This window comes from Pleurodeles waltl, chromosome 3_1, assembly GCF_031143425.1.
Source record: "Pleurodeles waltl isolate 20211129_DDA chromosome 3_1, aPleWal1.hap1.20221129, whole genome shotgun sequence".
Classification (NCBI taxonomy): Eukaryota; Metazoa; Chordata; class Amphibia; order Caudata; family Salamandridae; genus Pleurodeles; species Pleurodeles waltl.
This window is the reverse complement of record NC_090440.1, coordinates 930,594,519-930,611,949: the sequence shown is the minus strand read 5'-3', so window position 1 is coordinate 930,611,949 and position 17,431 is coordinate 930,594,519. Positions and strand designations below refer to the sequence as shown.

At 47.3% G+C, this 17,431-nt stretch overlaps 1 protein-coding gene across 1 annotated transcript in view; it reads right to left on the bottom strand.

Moving 5' to 3' along the window:
- The window catches only part of RUNX3 (RUNX family transcription factor 3), a 167,582-nt gene extending 150,980 nt beyond the window's left edge, over positions 1-16,602 (bottom strand). Inside the window, exons 1-2 of the mRNA XM_069223929.1 lie at positions 14,732-16,602; positions 10,854-11,010 (exon numbers count right to left, since the gene is read on the bottom strand). Coding sequence (XP_069080030.1) covers positions 10,854-11,010; positions 14,732-14,965 — 391 coding nt within the window. The 5' untranslated portion in view covers positions 14,966-16,602. The remainder of the gene's footprint in view (positions 1-10,853; positions 11,011-14,731) is intronic.
- Positions 16,603-17,431: the final 829 nt, after the last annotated feature.

The following is a 17,431-nucleotide window of genomic DNA, read 5'->3' as shown; positions in this document are numbered from 1 at the left end:
CAAGTTTATTTGTGAAACTGGTCAACATTACAACTTTAGTACAATGATTACAAAATAATTGTTTTATTTTTTGCAGTTTTATATAGCACAAACCTGGGCACAGGGCATCAGAGCACTTTGAAAGAGCATCATATAATACACTTACTAGGCAGAGGGAGATTAGGTAAATTGCCCAGAATCACTGGATGTTGAGCTAAGGCCAGGACTTGAGCCTGGTTCCAAAGTTGGCCGCACTAGCCATTAGGCCACATCTCCTCCCCAATGACAAAACCAAAGACCACACAGCAACAGGGTGTTAAATAAAGTAAAATAATTAAAATCATTTGTCTCGATCTATTTTTTAAGATGGTAAAAAGTGGTAACATGTAATTTCAAGTAAACAAAAAATAAAAATCGATTTCTCAATTTCGGCAAGTCTAAAATCGTGTATAACTAAAATTGATACCTTTCTGTCCTTGTGTATGGATAATCCATCAATACAGGACTATACCTATACTGTACGTGTACATAAATGACTAGGCAGTACATGAAAGAGACACCTAAATTCTTCTATTTACATAAATACCCCCAATCAAAATTGTAGAAAATGTTATTATAGAATAGATATGACCATATTCATTTACCTAGGCTGGTTTTCACAGTTTTTATGTTGATGCTGTACCTTGAGTGACCTCATCTCAAACAGCTATATCATCACCACCTCTACTTTCCTCACCCCAGCTTGCATGAGTAGCCACATCTAGTTATCTTCCCCGCATGTTGCAGAAAACTGGGCACAGGAGCAGTGAATGATTTGAAGGGACCTAGTGAAAACTACAGAGCTTGTCCTTTTTCCCATCTAACTTCATCAGCAACCACCAGCAAGTCATGGTGGGCTGATAAACTTATTGTGGCCTCATTCACTTGTTGTCCCTATAAGTAGTCTTTGCAAGTAATATACTGCTCCATTTTCTTTCACAAAGGGAACTTCAATTGATGGTCCGTTGGTGGACAGATTACACAATGCCTCACTAGGATCCTTGAACTCTAATAGATATCTATAAAAACCTTCTACATTTTTGTTTAATCAAATCATCAAGAGACTTGTTTTTATGTAAAAGCATCCAATTTAAGATCAACTGATATATATACCCAATCTTAAGTTGTTCAACCTTTGCCTTTTAAGGCTTATAAGGGGTCAGTTGTGGGGAATATCTTACACATATCTTGGACAAGGAAGGGCTACTTGATCAAGCAGTTTTGCCTGAAATGTTGACATTGTAGGTTCTGCCAAAGTGGAGTATCTATCACCCTGGGTCCCGGATAACCACTGACTTTGTATATGTGTTTTGATTAGATTTAATGTATACAAATGTATGTAATATGAATATCCTAAATATTTGTCATGGATCTGAGTCTATTGGACTAAAGGTGGACACCTGTATGCTAAAGTAACCACACCCCCAACGTTAACTTGCCATCAAAGAGCCTCCACAGGAAGGGCCAGGACAAGGGGAGGGCCACAGAGGACATAATGCTCCAAGCCCTGTACTTAATGGAGGCCAAGCACACCTGCCTCAAATAAATCTAACTATAAACTTTGAAGTAAGTGTGTCTGTTTATAAAATAGAGGCATCTACATATGTTGACACCACTGGATGGCACCAGATGCTAGAGATGCTGTTCTTTCTCGTTTCCCAGGAGAACACTTTTGTTCTGTATTTAGATGGAGCCACCCTTGCCCTCTAAAACGTCTGGCACGTCTATCCATATGCATGAGTTCAACTACCCTGGGTATTTTTCAATAAGCACCATAATTCTAGCAGGCTCTGTAACCCAGATGTGTGTGCTGCTTAGGGACATCATTACAATGCTAACCACATATTTGCCTCACAAACATGGCTTAGCAAAATGCTCTCTGATATCCTATTAAACATGGCCAACCCCTGCACGGCAGAATGTTTTTTTGTTCTCCGAACCTTAAAATATGAGATTCTGCAAGGATACCACTCACACGTATTGGGACTGGGACAGAAACTCCAACGCTGTGTGTAAGGCCAGGACCAAGATTAAGATACACCTTTGCTTTATGCTATCTATGTCTTTTGATTCTAGCATGTCCCCTTAATTGTTTGATTCTGTCTGAGTGGCTTAGGATGTCAACATGTCACTTCACTTGATTGGTGCTATCTGGGTGACTTTGCATTCCGGCATTTCGTTTTGTTTGATTGATGCTATCTGTGTGTTTTTGTATTCCAACAAGTGCCTTTACTTGATTGGTGCTATCTGAGTGGTTTTGGATTGCAGAATGTGCCTTCACTTGATTGAAGCTATCTTGGGTGTCTTTGGACTCTAGCATCTCACTTTGCTTGATAGTGCTATCTTTGTGGCTTTTGATTCAGACATGTCTCATCACTTGTTTGATCATGTCTGAGTGGCTTTGGATTCTAGCGTGTCCCTTGACTTGTTTGATTCAGTCTGCGTGGCTTTGGATTCCAGTATGTCACTTGGTTGACTGGTGGTATCTGGGTAGCTTTGAATTCCAGCATGTAGCTTCACTTGACTGATGCTATCTGGGTGTTTTTGTATTCCAGCATGTCCCAGACTTGTTTGGTTCTTTCCTGGCTTCTTACTGGGTTTTAGTATGCCACTTTGCTTGACTGCTGATATCTGGGTGGCTTTGGATTCTAGCATGCCCCTTTATTTGTTTGGTGCTGTATGAGTTAATTTATATTCCAGCATGTCTCTTCACGTGTTTGGTTCTGCCTAGGTGGCTTTAGATTCCAACATATGCCTTCACTTACTTTGTGCTATCTGAATGGTTTTGGATTCTAGCATGTCCCTTGTTCCTTTCCTTGTTTGAGTCTGTACGGGTGCCTTTGAATTCCAGTATGTCCCATCACTTGCTTGATTCTGTCTGGGTAGATTTAGAATTCAGTATGTCACTTTCGTAGACTGGTGGTATCTGGGTGCCTTTGGAATCCAGCACGTGCTTTCACTTGATTGATGCTAACTAGGTGTCTTTGGATTCCAGCATGTCCTTGACTTGTTTGGTTCTGTCTGAGTGACTTTGGTTTCCAGCATGTTATCTAGCTGTCTTTGGATGCCAGCATGCCCTTTCACTTGTTTGGGTCTCTCTGAGTAGCTTTACATTCCAGTATGTCACTTCACTTGATTGGTGCCATCTGAGTGACTTCAGATTACAGCATGTCCCTTCACTTGTTTGGTTCTGTCTGGTTGGCTTTGGTTTCCAGCATGTTATGTGATGGACTTTGGTTTCCACCATGACCCTTCACGCGTCAGATTCAGTCTTATGTCACTTTGCATGACTGCTGGTATCTACCTAGGCGGATATGGATGGCTCCAGATTCCAGCATTTCCCTTGTGCCTTCACTTGTTTGACTCTGTTTGGATGGCTTGGGATTTCGTGTGTCGTTGGTTGATTGATGCTATCTGGGTGGTTTTGGATTCCACCATGTTTCTTCTGGGAGTATTTTGATTCCATTATACCCCCTTGCGTGTTACATGCTGGCTAGGCAGCTTTGGGGTCCATCTCGTGCCTTCACTTGTTTGTGGCTGTCTATGTAACTTTAGATTCCAGCGACTTCCTTGACTTTCTTTGATGTTGTGTGACTGGGTTTGGATTTTATAAGGTCCCATTGTTTTATGATATCTGGTTGTGTTGTGAATTTCAGACTGTTTCATTATTTGAAGCAATATCTCTGGGTTTTTGTTTCCGAGATGTTTCTTTGATGATGACTGCATAGGGTTTAGATAACCGGATGTTGACTTCTTTTCCTTCACTAGTTTGGCATGCCTCTTCACTTGTTTGATTCTGTCTGGGCGGATTTGGATTCTAGTATGCCCCTTCATTTGTTTGATTCTGTCTGGGTAGACCTGTATTTCATGTGCCTTGACTTAATTGGTGCTATCTGGATGATTTCGGATTCCAGAATGTCCCTTCACTTATGTTATGCTCTCTGAGAGTATTTTGATTCCACATGATATCTGGCTGTGTTGTGAATTTCATTTCATTTCATTTTTTCTACGTCACTAGGTTTTTGATTCCCAGGCGTCTCTCTGATGATGACTCCATGGATTTTGGATAAACAGATGTTGTTGTCTTTGATAACATCTGGGTAGGTTTTGGTTTCCAACATTTCTCTTTCATACTAGCAGGCTAGGTTTTGAATTCCATAAAATAGCTGTGTTTATTGCAGGCCGGCTGTTTTTTTTCGTTTCCTGTATGTCCATTTGTGTGATGATACCTTGCTTGTTTGCTTTGGATTCCAGAATGTTCCTTTGTTAATGTCTGCGTGGCCTTCATACTCTTGGACAGATAATTGTTTGCTGCTAATTAGTTGGGTCTTAAATTCTTTTAACTTTATGTTTTCTAGCTGAGCTTTGAATTCCAATATGTCTCTCTTTTTGATGGTGCCTGACTAGGTTTTGAATTCCAGGATGTCTCTCTTTTTCACTTTTCTGGCTGGGTATTGAATTCCAGAATGCGATTTTGTGTGAAGCTGCGTGGTTGGGTTTTGAGTTCCAGGTAGTGCTTTTGTTGGATGTTGTTTGGCTGGATTTTGGATTCGGTGGTGTCCCAATGTATATCAGAAAACTCATTTTAATTGGTAGTCTCTAGTTGGATATTGGATTTCATCATACCTCTTTTTTGTTGTTTGCAAGAGCTTTTGGATTTTAGGAAGTCTTTTGTTTTGTAATCTGTGGGTAGGCTGTCCTTCATTTGGGGGTATATTGGTAGGTTTTGGAATTTAGGCATCCTTTAGTTTGATGGTGTCTGGATGAGTTGTAGATTGCAGGATGTCTTGTTATGCTGTTCGAGTATGGTTTGGATTTCTAGATGGATGTGTATTGAGTCTCTGCATGGAGTTTGCATTCCTTGTGCCCCTCGGTTTGACTCTGTATTGCAGGTTGCCCCTTGTTTGGCTGGATGGGTATTGAATTACAGAACGTTATCTGTTTGATGGGTCAGTGTGGTGTTTGGTGTTGTCAGGCCTGGTGTTTGTATTTTAAGACATCCTTTCTGAGGTGATGTCTGCCTGGGCACTGGACACTAAAACATCCCGCTGGTGATGTTAAAGTGGGATTTAGGTTCCAAGATGCCCCTGTACGATGTGGTCAGGGTGCTGTTGAGTCCCAGCAAGCCCTTTTCTTTGACAGTGTCTAGTTGGATTATTTGGATATAAAAAATTCTTAGTTTTGATAATGAATGTGTGGACTTAAGGGTCTCTTTTGTGATTTCAGGTTGTGGTTTGGATTCCAACATGTCCCTGTGTTTAAAGTGCTGTTGGATTCCGGTGTGTGTTGCTTTCTTGGATTTTGTCTCCCTCGATTTTGGTGCTTTGAAATGCTTGACTGAAGTCATAGGTGAAAACTAAAGTGTATGACAAAGAACAAGTGTAGCAAATGAGCCATGTCCATTTAGGAGAGTACGCAGCTTGAAGTGCATTTTGGAGCACACTGTCTCAAATATATTATTGAAAGAATGGTGTGGTTGCACACTGTCATTTGCATATAGCACATATTCCATTGAAGTTGCCACTAAATTTGCAGTTTTGCTAATACAAGTATTGGATATCCAGTTTCAGCAAAAATTTATCATTTGTGCATGACAAGAAAAAGTACCTTGATTTGTTTTGATCAAATTAACATTTTATTTCCAGGACATTTCAGAACTCTAAAAAAAAATGTGTCTGTTGTGTGCTTTCCTAATAGATTAAATACTTTGAAATATGTGTACAATTTATTTACAGGTATTTGAATGTTGGTGTTAGAAAAAAATTCACATCTTATGGCCTTTCTTTTCACACTCCCGCTACCCCAACGACTTTGTCACCTACTTCACGCTACAATCCTCTCATTTTGTAGTCAGAAAAAAAGCTAAAAACATCCATCTCCATGTTAAAAGAGTAAGCAGCAATTTGTCACAAGACTAGACTGACATCTGACCTCTGTCTATGAAGGCACAACAAATGCGACAAGACAAAAACAAATTGTAAAGGCGTTGTTATTGCTCATTTACCTCCAAAACTACAATGTTATTTTGGGGGTGCTGCTACAGCCCCTGTACTGCCTGTACCTGCCCTACACTCCCTCCCCTCCCCACCCCACCAGTACCTGCCAGCAGCATGACAGCCACATTCGGATTAGCCGCAAGGCAGGCTGGGAGCCAGCAGCTGCAGAGAAGGCAGAGGAGTGGCACGTTTGTGGCGGCGACGAATACCAGGTAAGTGGCTTTTTTTCTTTTCTTTTTTTTTTTTTTGGTTCCCCTCCTTAAACATACAGCGAGCTGCTCCTGGACTGCAGCTTCCATAACTGCCACACCTCATTGTTTAAAGGTGCTCAACGGGGAAGCCCTATGGTCTGTGACAACCCTGCGCAGGGTCGGACTGGGAGAGAAATAGGCCCGGGCACCAAAATAAAAGTGGCCCCATTTCCTGGAAGGGCACTTTTGAGCTCTTACGATATGCTCCGTAAGTGTCTGCATACATTTCGCGTACTTCGGGGAATGTTTGTGGTGATATCAGGAAAAGTAGCAGTAAAAACTATCCAACCTACCATAAAACAGACCCACAAATATCCATAAAACAGCCCATACATTGATTGTCAGACCAGCCCCATGGTAAGGTCACACGTCGGGTCAGCGGGTTTACCTCAAGAGCAAACATTTAGAGCACGTCTTCTGCTAAGGGATTTGCTCTATGTGCCCACTGGAGGGGTGAAGACTCCCTTCAGTGTGTGTTTTCGAGAGAGCCCGAAGTGCACCAGTATTTCCTCAATATCAACCTCCAGGGCTCCTTTGTATTGCAGCGCATCCTCGGGGCACTGCAACTTGTTTCTTAACTCGGTAAATAACGGAGACTTGTTTCCGGCGTCAGTGCGGCTTGTGTTGTCTGAACCCGCTGCAGAGCTCAGTGTGTTGATGCCTTTGTTGAAGGCCCCCGCATATCAGAGGTTCGTTTCAGCCTTACCAGTTAAATGCAATGATCACTACAGTGTTCTGTAGTGGTTTACTTTTGACTTGTGTTGTTGCAGAAAAAATAAAAGAGACAAATAGCATTACTCGTGAAATTACACAATCGCCATTGATCGAGAGTTGCAACCAAAGGGACCGGGTATTTTGTATTAATTTCTTTAACTGCGTTATACAGCGCGTGAGAGCCAAGGGGTACAGATGCAATTTGCATGGTAATAACACCAGCCACAAGCCTCGTCATTTGAAAGAAGGTCGTGCGTTATAGACTTCGCGGTGTGCAAAGAGGTGCGGATCTTCTCGCACGAACTTCGCCTAATTTTCGCCAAGACTGCACTTAGGACAGGTGGGTCACAGAGTTTCCCACATGTGGGTTAGATTTTCATCTGAAGACTTGAGGTGTTTAGCTCCCTGTTTATCAAGAGAGAAAAGGATACTAACATCCTTACATTTTCAAGTCAGAACTAAAAGGGCTGCAACGTTAATATATGAGAAGACTGTACATTTATGCAACAATCACGACAAACTACCGCCTGTCCGCAGGAATACCATGACACAGCTTTAGGTGTAAGAATGTGGGAAGCTCCGCGAGCCACAGCTAGGCCAGTCACGCGATCTACGCGAGATTAGCCTCGCGGAATAAAAAGTAGGCGCACTTTACCTATGAGGAGAGCGCAGGGCTCTGGTGACATTTCAAAAATTCTCAGCCTACGGCAAGTTCGTGCTTCTCTTTATTTACACAGCAATTTATTTTTAAAGAATAATAATTTCTGATAATCAACTCCACCGATCATTTTCATTGCTATGAATTTATAGATATGGGGGAGTAAATATCCCCTATTAGCAGCACTAGCATGCGTTCCTTGTGAGATGGAAAATCCTGACTAGAAAAGAGCATTTTAATATAATTTGCTGTTGAAAATGTGCGGTGCTAGCTTTAGCATAATTACAGGAAATGTTGCACAACACGAATGTCTCTCTTCCAGACCAACAGAAAAGTCCTCTTTTGTTTTCACAATATCTAAAAAAATGTATTACTGACCGGCCATTAGTGCCACCGCAATTATGTTGCAATGAAGGGTCAATTTATGCCACATGGTTTTTTAAAGTTACGTGGCAAAGAGGCAAATTATGTGGCACACTGCTATAGAGTCCAGATCTCTGACTGCATTTCGTTATGTTGCCGTGTAAACATCTATTCCCATCAGAAGCTGGATTGTGTTGCAATGCGTTAAATCTAAAACTATGGAGAAATTGGTTCGGTCTCATAATTCCATTTATTGCGAACCTGGGGTTCTTGACAGGCAAAACACCTCACAGTTTTCTCTCGGTAACCCCAAGGCCATTCCACGCTGGGCATTAAATCTAATAAAAGCGAGTCAAAGACTGAGGCCTAGACTAGGCCGCATTCTGCTTTTGAAAAATGTGTGTACAGTTGGGCTGGGGGGAGGGGGGAGAATAACAGGATAATTGACTGCAGAAATGGCGGCTTAATTCATAAACGAAAACATTTTCCGTTCATCAACCCGCAGCCAGTTAAGTGCAGGGATTTGGAGAAAGCTGGAGCTGCGGGGGCTGGCTGGAGCGGGATAGGAAAAGTCTGCGGGAATGTCAACCATTCGGCTTCGTAAAAATAACAGCTCGACGGTCACTGCATACAAACCGCCACCGGGGCTTTCACTCACAGAAACAATAAACAGACGTCGGTGCGCGCGGGGCGTGGATGTGCGGGGGCAGACCGCAGCGCGAGGGGGTGCGTTCACCTCACAGACCCGTGACGCCACTGCGCGCGCCTCGCGCCGTGACGTCATTCTGATCATGCTTTCACGGTCGAGTAAAACTAGGCTTCGGTTGTTTCTTTCTTGCACGGCAATGAATGCTAATTTCAAACAAGTGTATTGTTCTTTTCTTTCGGATGTGATATACGCACATATTATGTAAAAGATACATAGAAGAAAACTTATACAAAACACCGATGCCAATCGGTTGCAACAGTGAACTGATAAATTCAACTTTCCACCGTGTTTATAGACCCAAGCATTTCCTGGTTTACTCTAAATTGCGTTTCAGTGTATCGTACATTTTTCAAGAAAGACAGAGCTACAAATGTTTGTTTAGGTTAAAATTTAAAAATGGTATCAAATAAACAATGAACCTTCTGTGACTGGGAACACACGCGACGTTATTCTAGACACGCCACGTAGATAACGTGTGAAGGTTAATTGGCGTGACTTCTCATTTTGTAAGTTGTCAAGAAAAAGAAACCACGTTTTGGGAAGTGAAAACGTCATGTCTTTCACCAAATGTATTTTAAAAACACACCATTCGTCGCCACATGAATGGCTGGGGTCATGCGCAAGGTGTGTATGGTTGCGGTAGCTGCTGCTGCAAGTGTTGTTGATAGCGCCTTAAGGTTTTATGTAAACACCAGGCACGGTGAGAGGAGGGTGGTGAGAGATTGCCTTAACTGGCACATGAGAGCAGATTACACTGCTGAGGGATGACAGGCGATGCTGTGCACAATTCCAGCTCTGAAGACAGGATATCGTGGAAAATGAAATGTGAAACTGGCAGTTTGTCGTGAGGTTTCCCTGAGGTTTGCGATTTTATCTTTCGGGTGACATCAGAGTCCATTTTATAAATTCATAAATTACATGTCGGCCTACACATAAAATAGATAACATGTGCTCACATTACTTCATGTGAGTGAGGATCGTTAAACAAAATAGAAGGCATCTAAATATTAAGTCATTTGGGAAATTTCACCTTAAAGTCACAAGTAACCCAAATCTATCTATAACCAGTGGTTTTCTTTTCACTCAGCACAGAACGAAGCTGTTCGTGTTCTGCGTCATACAACATGCTTGTCTGCACAAAAGAAGCAAAATTACATAGGATTTTCCCCTATAAGCGCCCACTTCCTCATTCAACGTGCTCAGTGGGGTTCCTACATATGAACTCAATTTCCATTTACTATGAGTGATTTTTACTACATGCTGAGTATAGTTCGGCTCACATATTCACACGGTGCATCCTACATAGTAACTACACCCGAAGTTATTAAACATTTACAATGCCCCTACACTCATTGAAAATCCGAGTGCCTACTTAGTGAAGCAAAGAAACCGACGTGTCACTGACACATAAAGGTATCTAGCACTCATGACCCTACCGTAACCCCTCACGGACACTGAAAATTCCCTCCTACAATGTAACTCACGTGTTTCGTACAAATAATGTGGCCCAACTTTGTCACCCACAGAGTGCTGCCGTCCATGACCATGTGCAGTACAGAGTGCCCGCCTACTTGTGTACAGTGCCCTGTGTGGTATCTGCTTATAACGTGCACCCCCACTTCTGCACCGAAGCCGTGGGTGTCCTCTTATTCAGACTGGGGGAACCTGCATGAATGTCATGCGACTGCATAATATAGTGTGCATTCTGCCGCACCATGCCCCCCTCCACACACACACACACCGCCCTCAAACTCTGACGGCGTACAGCGAGCATTCCTGCTGAACACAACACACACTCACCACACGAGCACAGATCTAACCTCCGTGGCCTGAGATTGGTCCTTTACCCACACACAGTGTTACAGTGCTCGCTGAATCACACACTGACCTACACCCACCCACCACCTGTGCAGTGTAGGTCGCGACGACCACTCACTCTCGCTTTACAACACACTAACCAGTCGGGGATGATAGAGTGCACTCTGCACCCCCACCCTCCAAGAGCCCAGGGGGACCCCTGCGCCTGTTACCACAAGGCCCCCACACAGCCGCATTTCAGGTGGTGCGTCGCCCCCTCACACCCACAGTGAAGGCACAGCGGCCCCCACACGGCACCCGCTCCCTGCCCCTCCACGGGTACCCACCTCGCCCGCTCCTGCCCACGAAGCGCAGGTCGTTGAACCGGGCCACCTGGTTCTTCATGACCGCCGAGGCGTTGCGCAGCTCAGCCGAGTAGTTCTCGTCGTTGCCGGCCATGACCGTGACTACGGCCCCGTCGGGGACATCGCCGAGCGCCACCACCTGCCGAGGGAGGAACACACGGGTCATTCACAGAGCGCGGAAGCGGGGAATTCCGAAGCCCACCCACCCAACAGCGCCTACCTGCCGCGCACTCTAACTCGCAAGCGCTATAGTCTGAGGAAGCGGAGCTTTCATACTTAAGTACCGCGAAGAATATCAGTCAGAACTGAGGCTAACATTAACCACCAACGGCCTTTGTTAATTCGCAATTTTTCCATTATTCGACAGCTCTTAAAACACGGTTATTAACATGCGGTTTCTTTAACATAATTTAGTTCCATTTCGACCGGAGATTGGAACGAAGGACCGGGGAGATAAAGCGGTCTGCCCACGATCACACAATGTGGTCATACTGTGGGTAACCGGGCTAACAACTACAACGTGTTGTACCCACGTTATCTGCAGCCCAGCACCAGATCACATCTCTTCCGTGGACTGTGGTGGCGCGGAGAGCGAATGCCATGTGTTGGGGATTGTGCAACATTACAAAAAAACAATTCTCCAACTTTTACAGGCCAGAAGATCTTACAGAAAGTGTGGTAATTTGGATTACAAAGTGAAGCATCATCCTGCACTAAACACCGCAAAAAACAGAGAGGGGACACTGGAGTCTTACCCTGGCAGCCCAGACTCGACACAGGCATAAACGGGAAAGAGAGGTTGTATTCTGAGCTGTTCCTATCCTCCGAAAATGTGTACAATCCACACTTCGCCCTGCAGTTCGAATCAGCCGCTCTTCCTACAGGGTTCGTTGATTGCTCGGATACTTGGATGGCCAATTTCTACTCCTAACTGGATTTTTTTTACATTTAGTCTATTTATTTTAAACGGCAAATTTGATCAACAGCTCTTGGTTTCATAAAGAGGCGTCTGAGCCGACGTCTACTGTGTGAATTATATTTTAAAAATCAAGCTATACATTTGTCTAAGTAAGACTTCCTCTCCGCTCATTCCGTATGTGTCGTTTGTTCGAAATGTAGCTGTACTGAGTGATTAATACTCAAACAGAATATATACGTTTGATTATTGTATGCTTCAAACACCCTACATTTTAGTGTATCTGATTCGAATAAGGATGCTCAAGATATTACGAAACAGAACGTATACAAATTAGGAGACACCGTGATCCACCTTTTTTAATTCTTCAGTACCATTGCGGCGTTAAAAGTCTATGTGTATAGCGGAAAATTAAATATATGGCATTGATACTAACGTCTTGGAGTTCCAATAATATTCAGAAACGTATTAAGATTTGCTTGTAAATGTGCGTGTTCTCACAACAATGTACATTTTCAGCACAGCAGACACGGAGGCACTGAAATCCGCACACACACACACACTGAACAAAGTAAAATCCTTTCTAGCCTTCACCAATTAATTTATTAATAAGAATAAATGGGGCAGGTCATTGTCGTGCTCTGCTGCTCGTGAAATAAGAATTTAAATATCCCCGGGTTTAGTGGGGCAGGGAAAAAAGCGGCGCCTCGAGAGTTAAAGGAGTAGGTCTCCTATCTATGCTGCTGCATGTTACTGTATGTTACCAGAAAGTGCCTAGCGCACACCAACCAAGATTGCGGCATCGCAGCACTGCGGGTGCCCTAGACGGGCGCTTCTACCTCGCGGTCTGAGTTCATAGGATAAAATATTCCAGGTTCTGTGCCCTGGTCCTCCGCTGCCTGCGCGCTTAGCGGGAATTAATGTTTCATGTGCACTTGTTTTAAAAAAAAATAATCTAAAATGCATTTAAATAAACTTAATAAAAGCATTGTCATTTCATATATTCTCTTAGGGACACGTTCATGCTGTACAAACATCGGGATGTTGCATGCTGTAGTTCGTGTTGAGGGATATATTATATAGGCGCAGACGCAGGTGAGCTCGCGCATTTTTTATATTACATACTTTGTACAATTGAGCTGTGGACGTTTGTAATACAGCGTGTATTTTTTGTATAGTACATGCATCCATCTGCTTATACTGTAAACGTCACAGATTGTAAACATACGCAGGTTATAGTGTTTTTTTTATATCATCTACGTCTGCTGCTGGGTTAGGCCCTTACACCGCGGCTGATTTTTGCAAGCCTTAGAGCCCATGCCCCCGTGTCAATCAAGTGAGATGTTTATAACTCTGGTCTCTATCAAGTTCCAGGTAACCCCAAACCAACCGCAAACTGCTCACCACCCACGCATGACTCACCTCGCTTATAAGAGAAACCCTACCCACCCGTCCAGACCCTTGCCACCCAGGCCACACCGCTGCACCTGGTATGCCCATCATTCCAGGCACCTGTCACACAGGGCATCCGACCAGGCACTTGTCACCCAGGGTACGGGATCAGGTACTTATTACCCAGGCCACCCGTCCAGGGATTGGTCACCAAGGACACACGGCAGGTCTGCCCACCCGTCCACGCACTTGTCAAGCAGGGCATCCAACCAGGCACTTGTCACCCAATGCACCTGACCAGGCACTTGTCACCCAGGCCATACAGGAGCCCTGGTCTGCCCATCAGTCCAGGCACTTGTCACCCGGAGCACGCGACCAGTCCCTTGACACCCGGACCACCTGATCAGGCACTTGTCACCCACGTCATCTGACCACGCACGTGTCACTCAGGCCACCCCACAGCCCTGGTCTGCCCACCCGTCCACGCACTTCTCACTCAGGGCACGCGACCAGGCTCTTCTCACCCTGGCCACCCGACTAGACACTTGTCACCCAGGGCATCTGACCAGGCACTTGCCGCCCACGAGCCCTACCCTTCCATCTGCATCCTTGAAAGTCACCCAGCTCGCTCCATAGATACGACAGCCACCTATTAACCAAGTTCATTAATTGAGTGCACTCTAAACATCGCCCACAAATCAACAAACTCGCCCATTGCTTACCAGGCTCACTCGCTGCTCGTCCATCTCCCCACAACAGCAGACATCACCCGCCTCTCCTCCTGGCTCATCTAACCCACCCAGCCACTCACCCGCCGCACCCTCTTCTCCGTCAGCCTTCCCGGTTGTCATCAGCTCGCCCACCGCTCACCCTGTCCACACAACGCTGGTTTGACTCAACGCACAGCTCATCAGCTAACCCGCCAGTCACCCAAGCCCCCCTGCGCTCGCAGTGTTTACTAATCTTATGGGTGGGCGTAACTGGAGTAATCCCACGTAACGCAACCGTGCGAGATTAACAAATGATTAAAAACGAGGTTTCGCTTGAATTAAGCAAGAAGTCTTATTCTGCAGGTAGCGCTTTTTCTTGTCGCAAAAATTCGGAAAATGCATTTTACGGTAAGAAATAGCGCCACTTCACCTGATGTATTCACACTCACCCAATTTACCCATCCAGCTCGCTCTAGAAGTACACCAGCTCACCCAAAACACGCCTCACCCATCACTAATCAAACGTACTCGGTCTGACCCGAATACTCACCCAACTCACCCCTCCAGCTCAATAAAGTAGTGTCCCAACTCACTCAAAATTCACCTGCCTCGCTCACCACGTATCCAAAGTACTCACCATCACTCAAATACCCATGCAACTTACTTCAGTAGCGCCCGAACTCTCTAGACTCAGCAGCCTCCCTCAGCACTTGATAAGTGTACGCACCCTCACGGGAATACTCAAGCAAGTCATCCCACCAGGATCCCCGCTCCCTCAGGCCCACCAGCCTCGCCCACGACCCGCCCGCCCCTCGCACCCACCGCTCCCGACACCCCCTTACCTTGAAGGCCACGGGCAGGGTCTTGTTGCACCTCCAATGGGACGGCAGCACGGAGCACAGGAAGTTGGGGCTGTCGGTCCGGACCAGCTCCCCGGCGTGGTCGGCCAGCACGTCCACCACGGTGCGGGGCTCGGGCCGCGTCCTGCCGCTGTTCTCGCCCATCTTGCTGCAGGGGAAGGCGGTGGAGGGAGGTGTGAAGCGCCTGCTGGTGCCGGGGTCTACGGGAATACGCATCACAACAGCCCGGTTAGTGCCAGATCTGAGGATCTGCGGAGAGGCGAGCGGCAGCGGAGGCGCTGGGAGCAGGTCTGAGGGAGGGGCAGCGACTTCAGTCCTCACTGGTGCGGGGGGGGGTGAGGGCACAGGTTCAGGAGCCCAGACAGCACCCCGCCACAGGGTCTGAGGGATAGATACAGGCTCAGGGACTCGGACAGCACAGCACCACAGGTTCTGAGGGACAGACCCCTACAGGCTCAGGGGGCTCAGACAGCACCACAGGGTCTAAGGGACCGCCCCCTTACAGGCTCAGACATCACAGCACCACAGGTTCTGAGGGACAGACCCCTACAGGCTCAGGGGGCTCAGACACCACCACAGGGTCTAAGGGACCGCCCCCTTACAGGCTCAGACAGCACAGCACCACAGGTTCTGAGGGACAGACCCCTACAGGCTCAGGGGGCTCAGACACCACCACAGGGTCTAAGGGACCGCCCCCTTACAGGCTCAGACAGCACAGCACCACAGGTTCTGAGGGACAGACCCCTACAGGCTCAGGGGGCTCAGACAGCACCACAGGGTTTGAGGGACAGAACCTTACAGGCTCAAACAGCACAGCTCCACAGGCTCTGAGGGACTGAGCCTTACAGGCTTACGGTGGGTGGGGGGGGGGGATTCAGACAGCACTACAGGGTCTGAGGGATAACCCCTTATGGGCTCAGGGGGCGAAAAAAGCACAGGCCACACCACAGTCCCTGAGAGCACAGCCCAAACAGGTTCGGTAAGCTCTCAGGGTACAGCTTCTACAGACTCTGTGGGTTGTGACGACGCAGTCCCTAGGGGCTCTGAGCACTCAACTCCCAAAGGCTGAGATGCCCTGGCGGCCCTGCCCCACAGGTTCCGTGGGCTGTGATGGTGCCCCACAGGTTCCGTGGGCTGTGATGGCACAGCCCCAGGGAGCTCTGAGCACTCAACCCCCACAGGCCGAGAGGTCCTGGCGGCTCTGCCCCACAGGCACTGTGGGCTCTAATGGCCCAGCCCCGGGGGCTTTGAGCACTCAGCCCCCACAGGCCGAGAGGTCCTGGGGGGTCTGCCCCACAGGCACTGTGGGCTCTGATGGCCCAGGCCCGGGGGCTTTGAACACTCAGTCAACACAGGCTGAGAGGTCCTGGCGGCTCTGCCCCACAGGCACTGTGGGCTGTGATGGCCCAACCCCAGGGGGCTCTGAGCACTCAGCCCCCACAGGCTGAGAGGTCCTGGCGGCTCTGCACCACAGGCACTGTGGGCTGTGATGGCACAGCCCAAGGGGCTGTGAACACTCAGCACCCACAGACTGAGAGGTCCTGCCGGCCCTGCCCCACAGGTTCCGAGGACTCTGATGGCACAGCCCGGGAGGGCTCTGGGCACTCAGCCCCCACAGGCTGAGAGGACCCTGGACAGCCGCAGGGGATCAATAGGGCACTCTGAGGCACAGCCGCACACAGTCCCACAGGCTGAGAGGTCCTGGCGGCACGGCCACCACAGGCACAGGAGCTCTTGGTGGTTTGGTCCCCAGAGGCGCAGAGAGACCGAGGTGCGGTCGGCTGAACCAGAAAAGGGGCGGGAATTGTCTGGTGGCTGAAGAAGCAGCAACTCCGGGATGTCCTGACGGAGTCAGCGAGGAGAGGACTGTGTAACCAACGCGATTCTCACACACCACTCACTCCGAGGAGCTCCCCCCTCGAGGATGGGAGGGCGGGCTCAGGAAACGTGTGGGCAGGGGAGAGGCTCTGTGTCTGAGGCAGTGGGACGCCCGCCTGCAGCTGTGAGACGACGTGTTCTCATCTGATACTGTGTGGGCCTCTGTCACACGCTGTGTGTGCGTTGCTGTGAGTGTACGTAAAGTTGTGAGATTCTGCTGTGAGTACCTCTGTGTGCTGCAAGGACACTCTGCGTGTCCCTTTGTGCCCTCCCTATTGGTGGGTGGGAGATTCTGCGCGTGCAGAACCTCCTGTTCCTGTGTGCGTCTGTGACATGCTTATTGGTGGTTGTGAGATTCTCTGTGTGCATGTCTGTGGCTGCGAGATGCTATGAGTACTGCTGTGAAATTCGCATGGGTGCGACAGCTGTAAGACGTGTCATGCTAGTGAGCACATCAGACATCTGTGGCGCACCTGTGTGCAGTAGTGCGATTCTGTGTGTGCTGTTGCGGCACGCCTTCGTGCAGCAGTGCAGCCATCACATGCATGTGTCTAGCTGTGGCATGCTGTTTGCTGTGATATGACTGTGTGTTGCTACGACTGATCTCCGCGTATGTGCCCTATGTCTCGCGAGCTGCAGTAAGAAGCCTTATTCGGCTGTGAGTGTTGCTGGGACCGGAATGTGCGCAGTAGTGAGATGTGGGTGCTGCTGTGTCGTGCCTGTGAGCAGCCAAGAGATTCTGTGGTTGTTGTTGTAATCTGCCTACATGCAGTCAAGAGATGCTGCCTGCAACACGAGTGCACC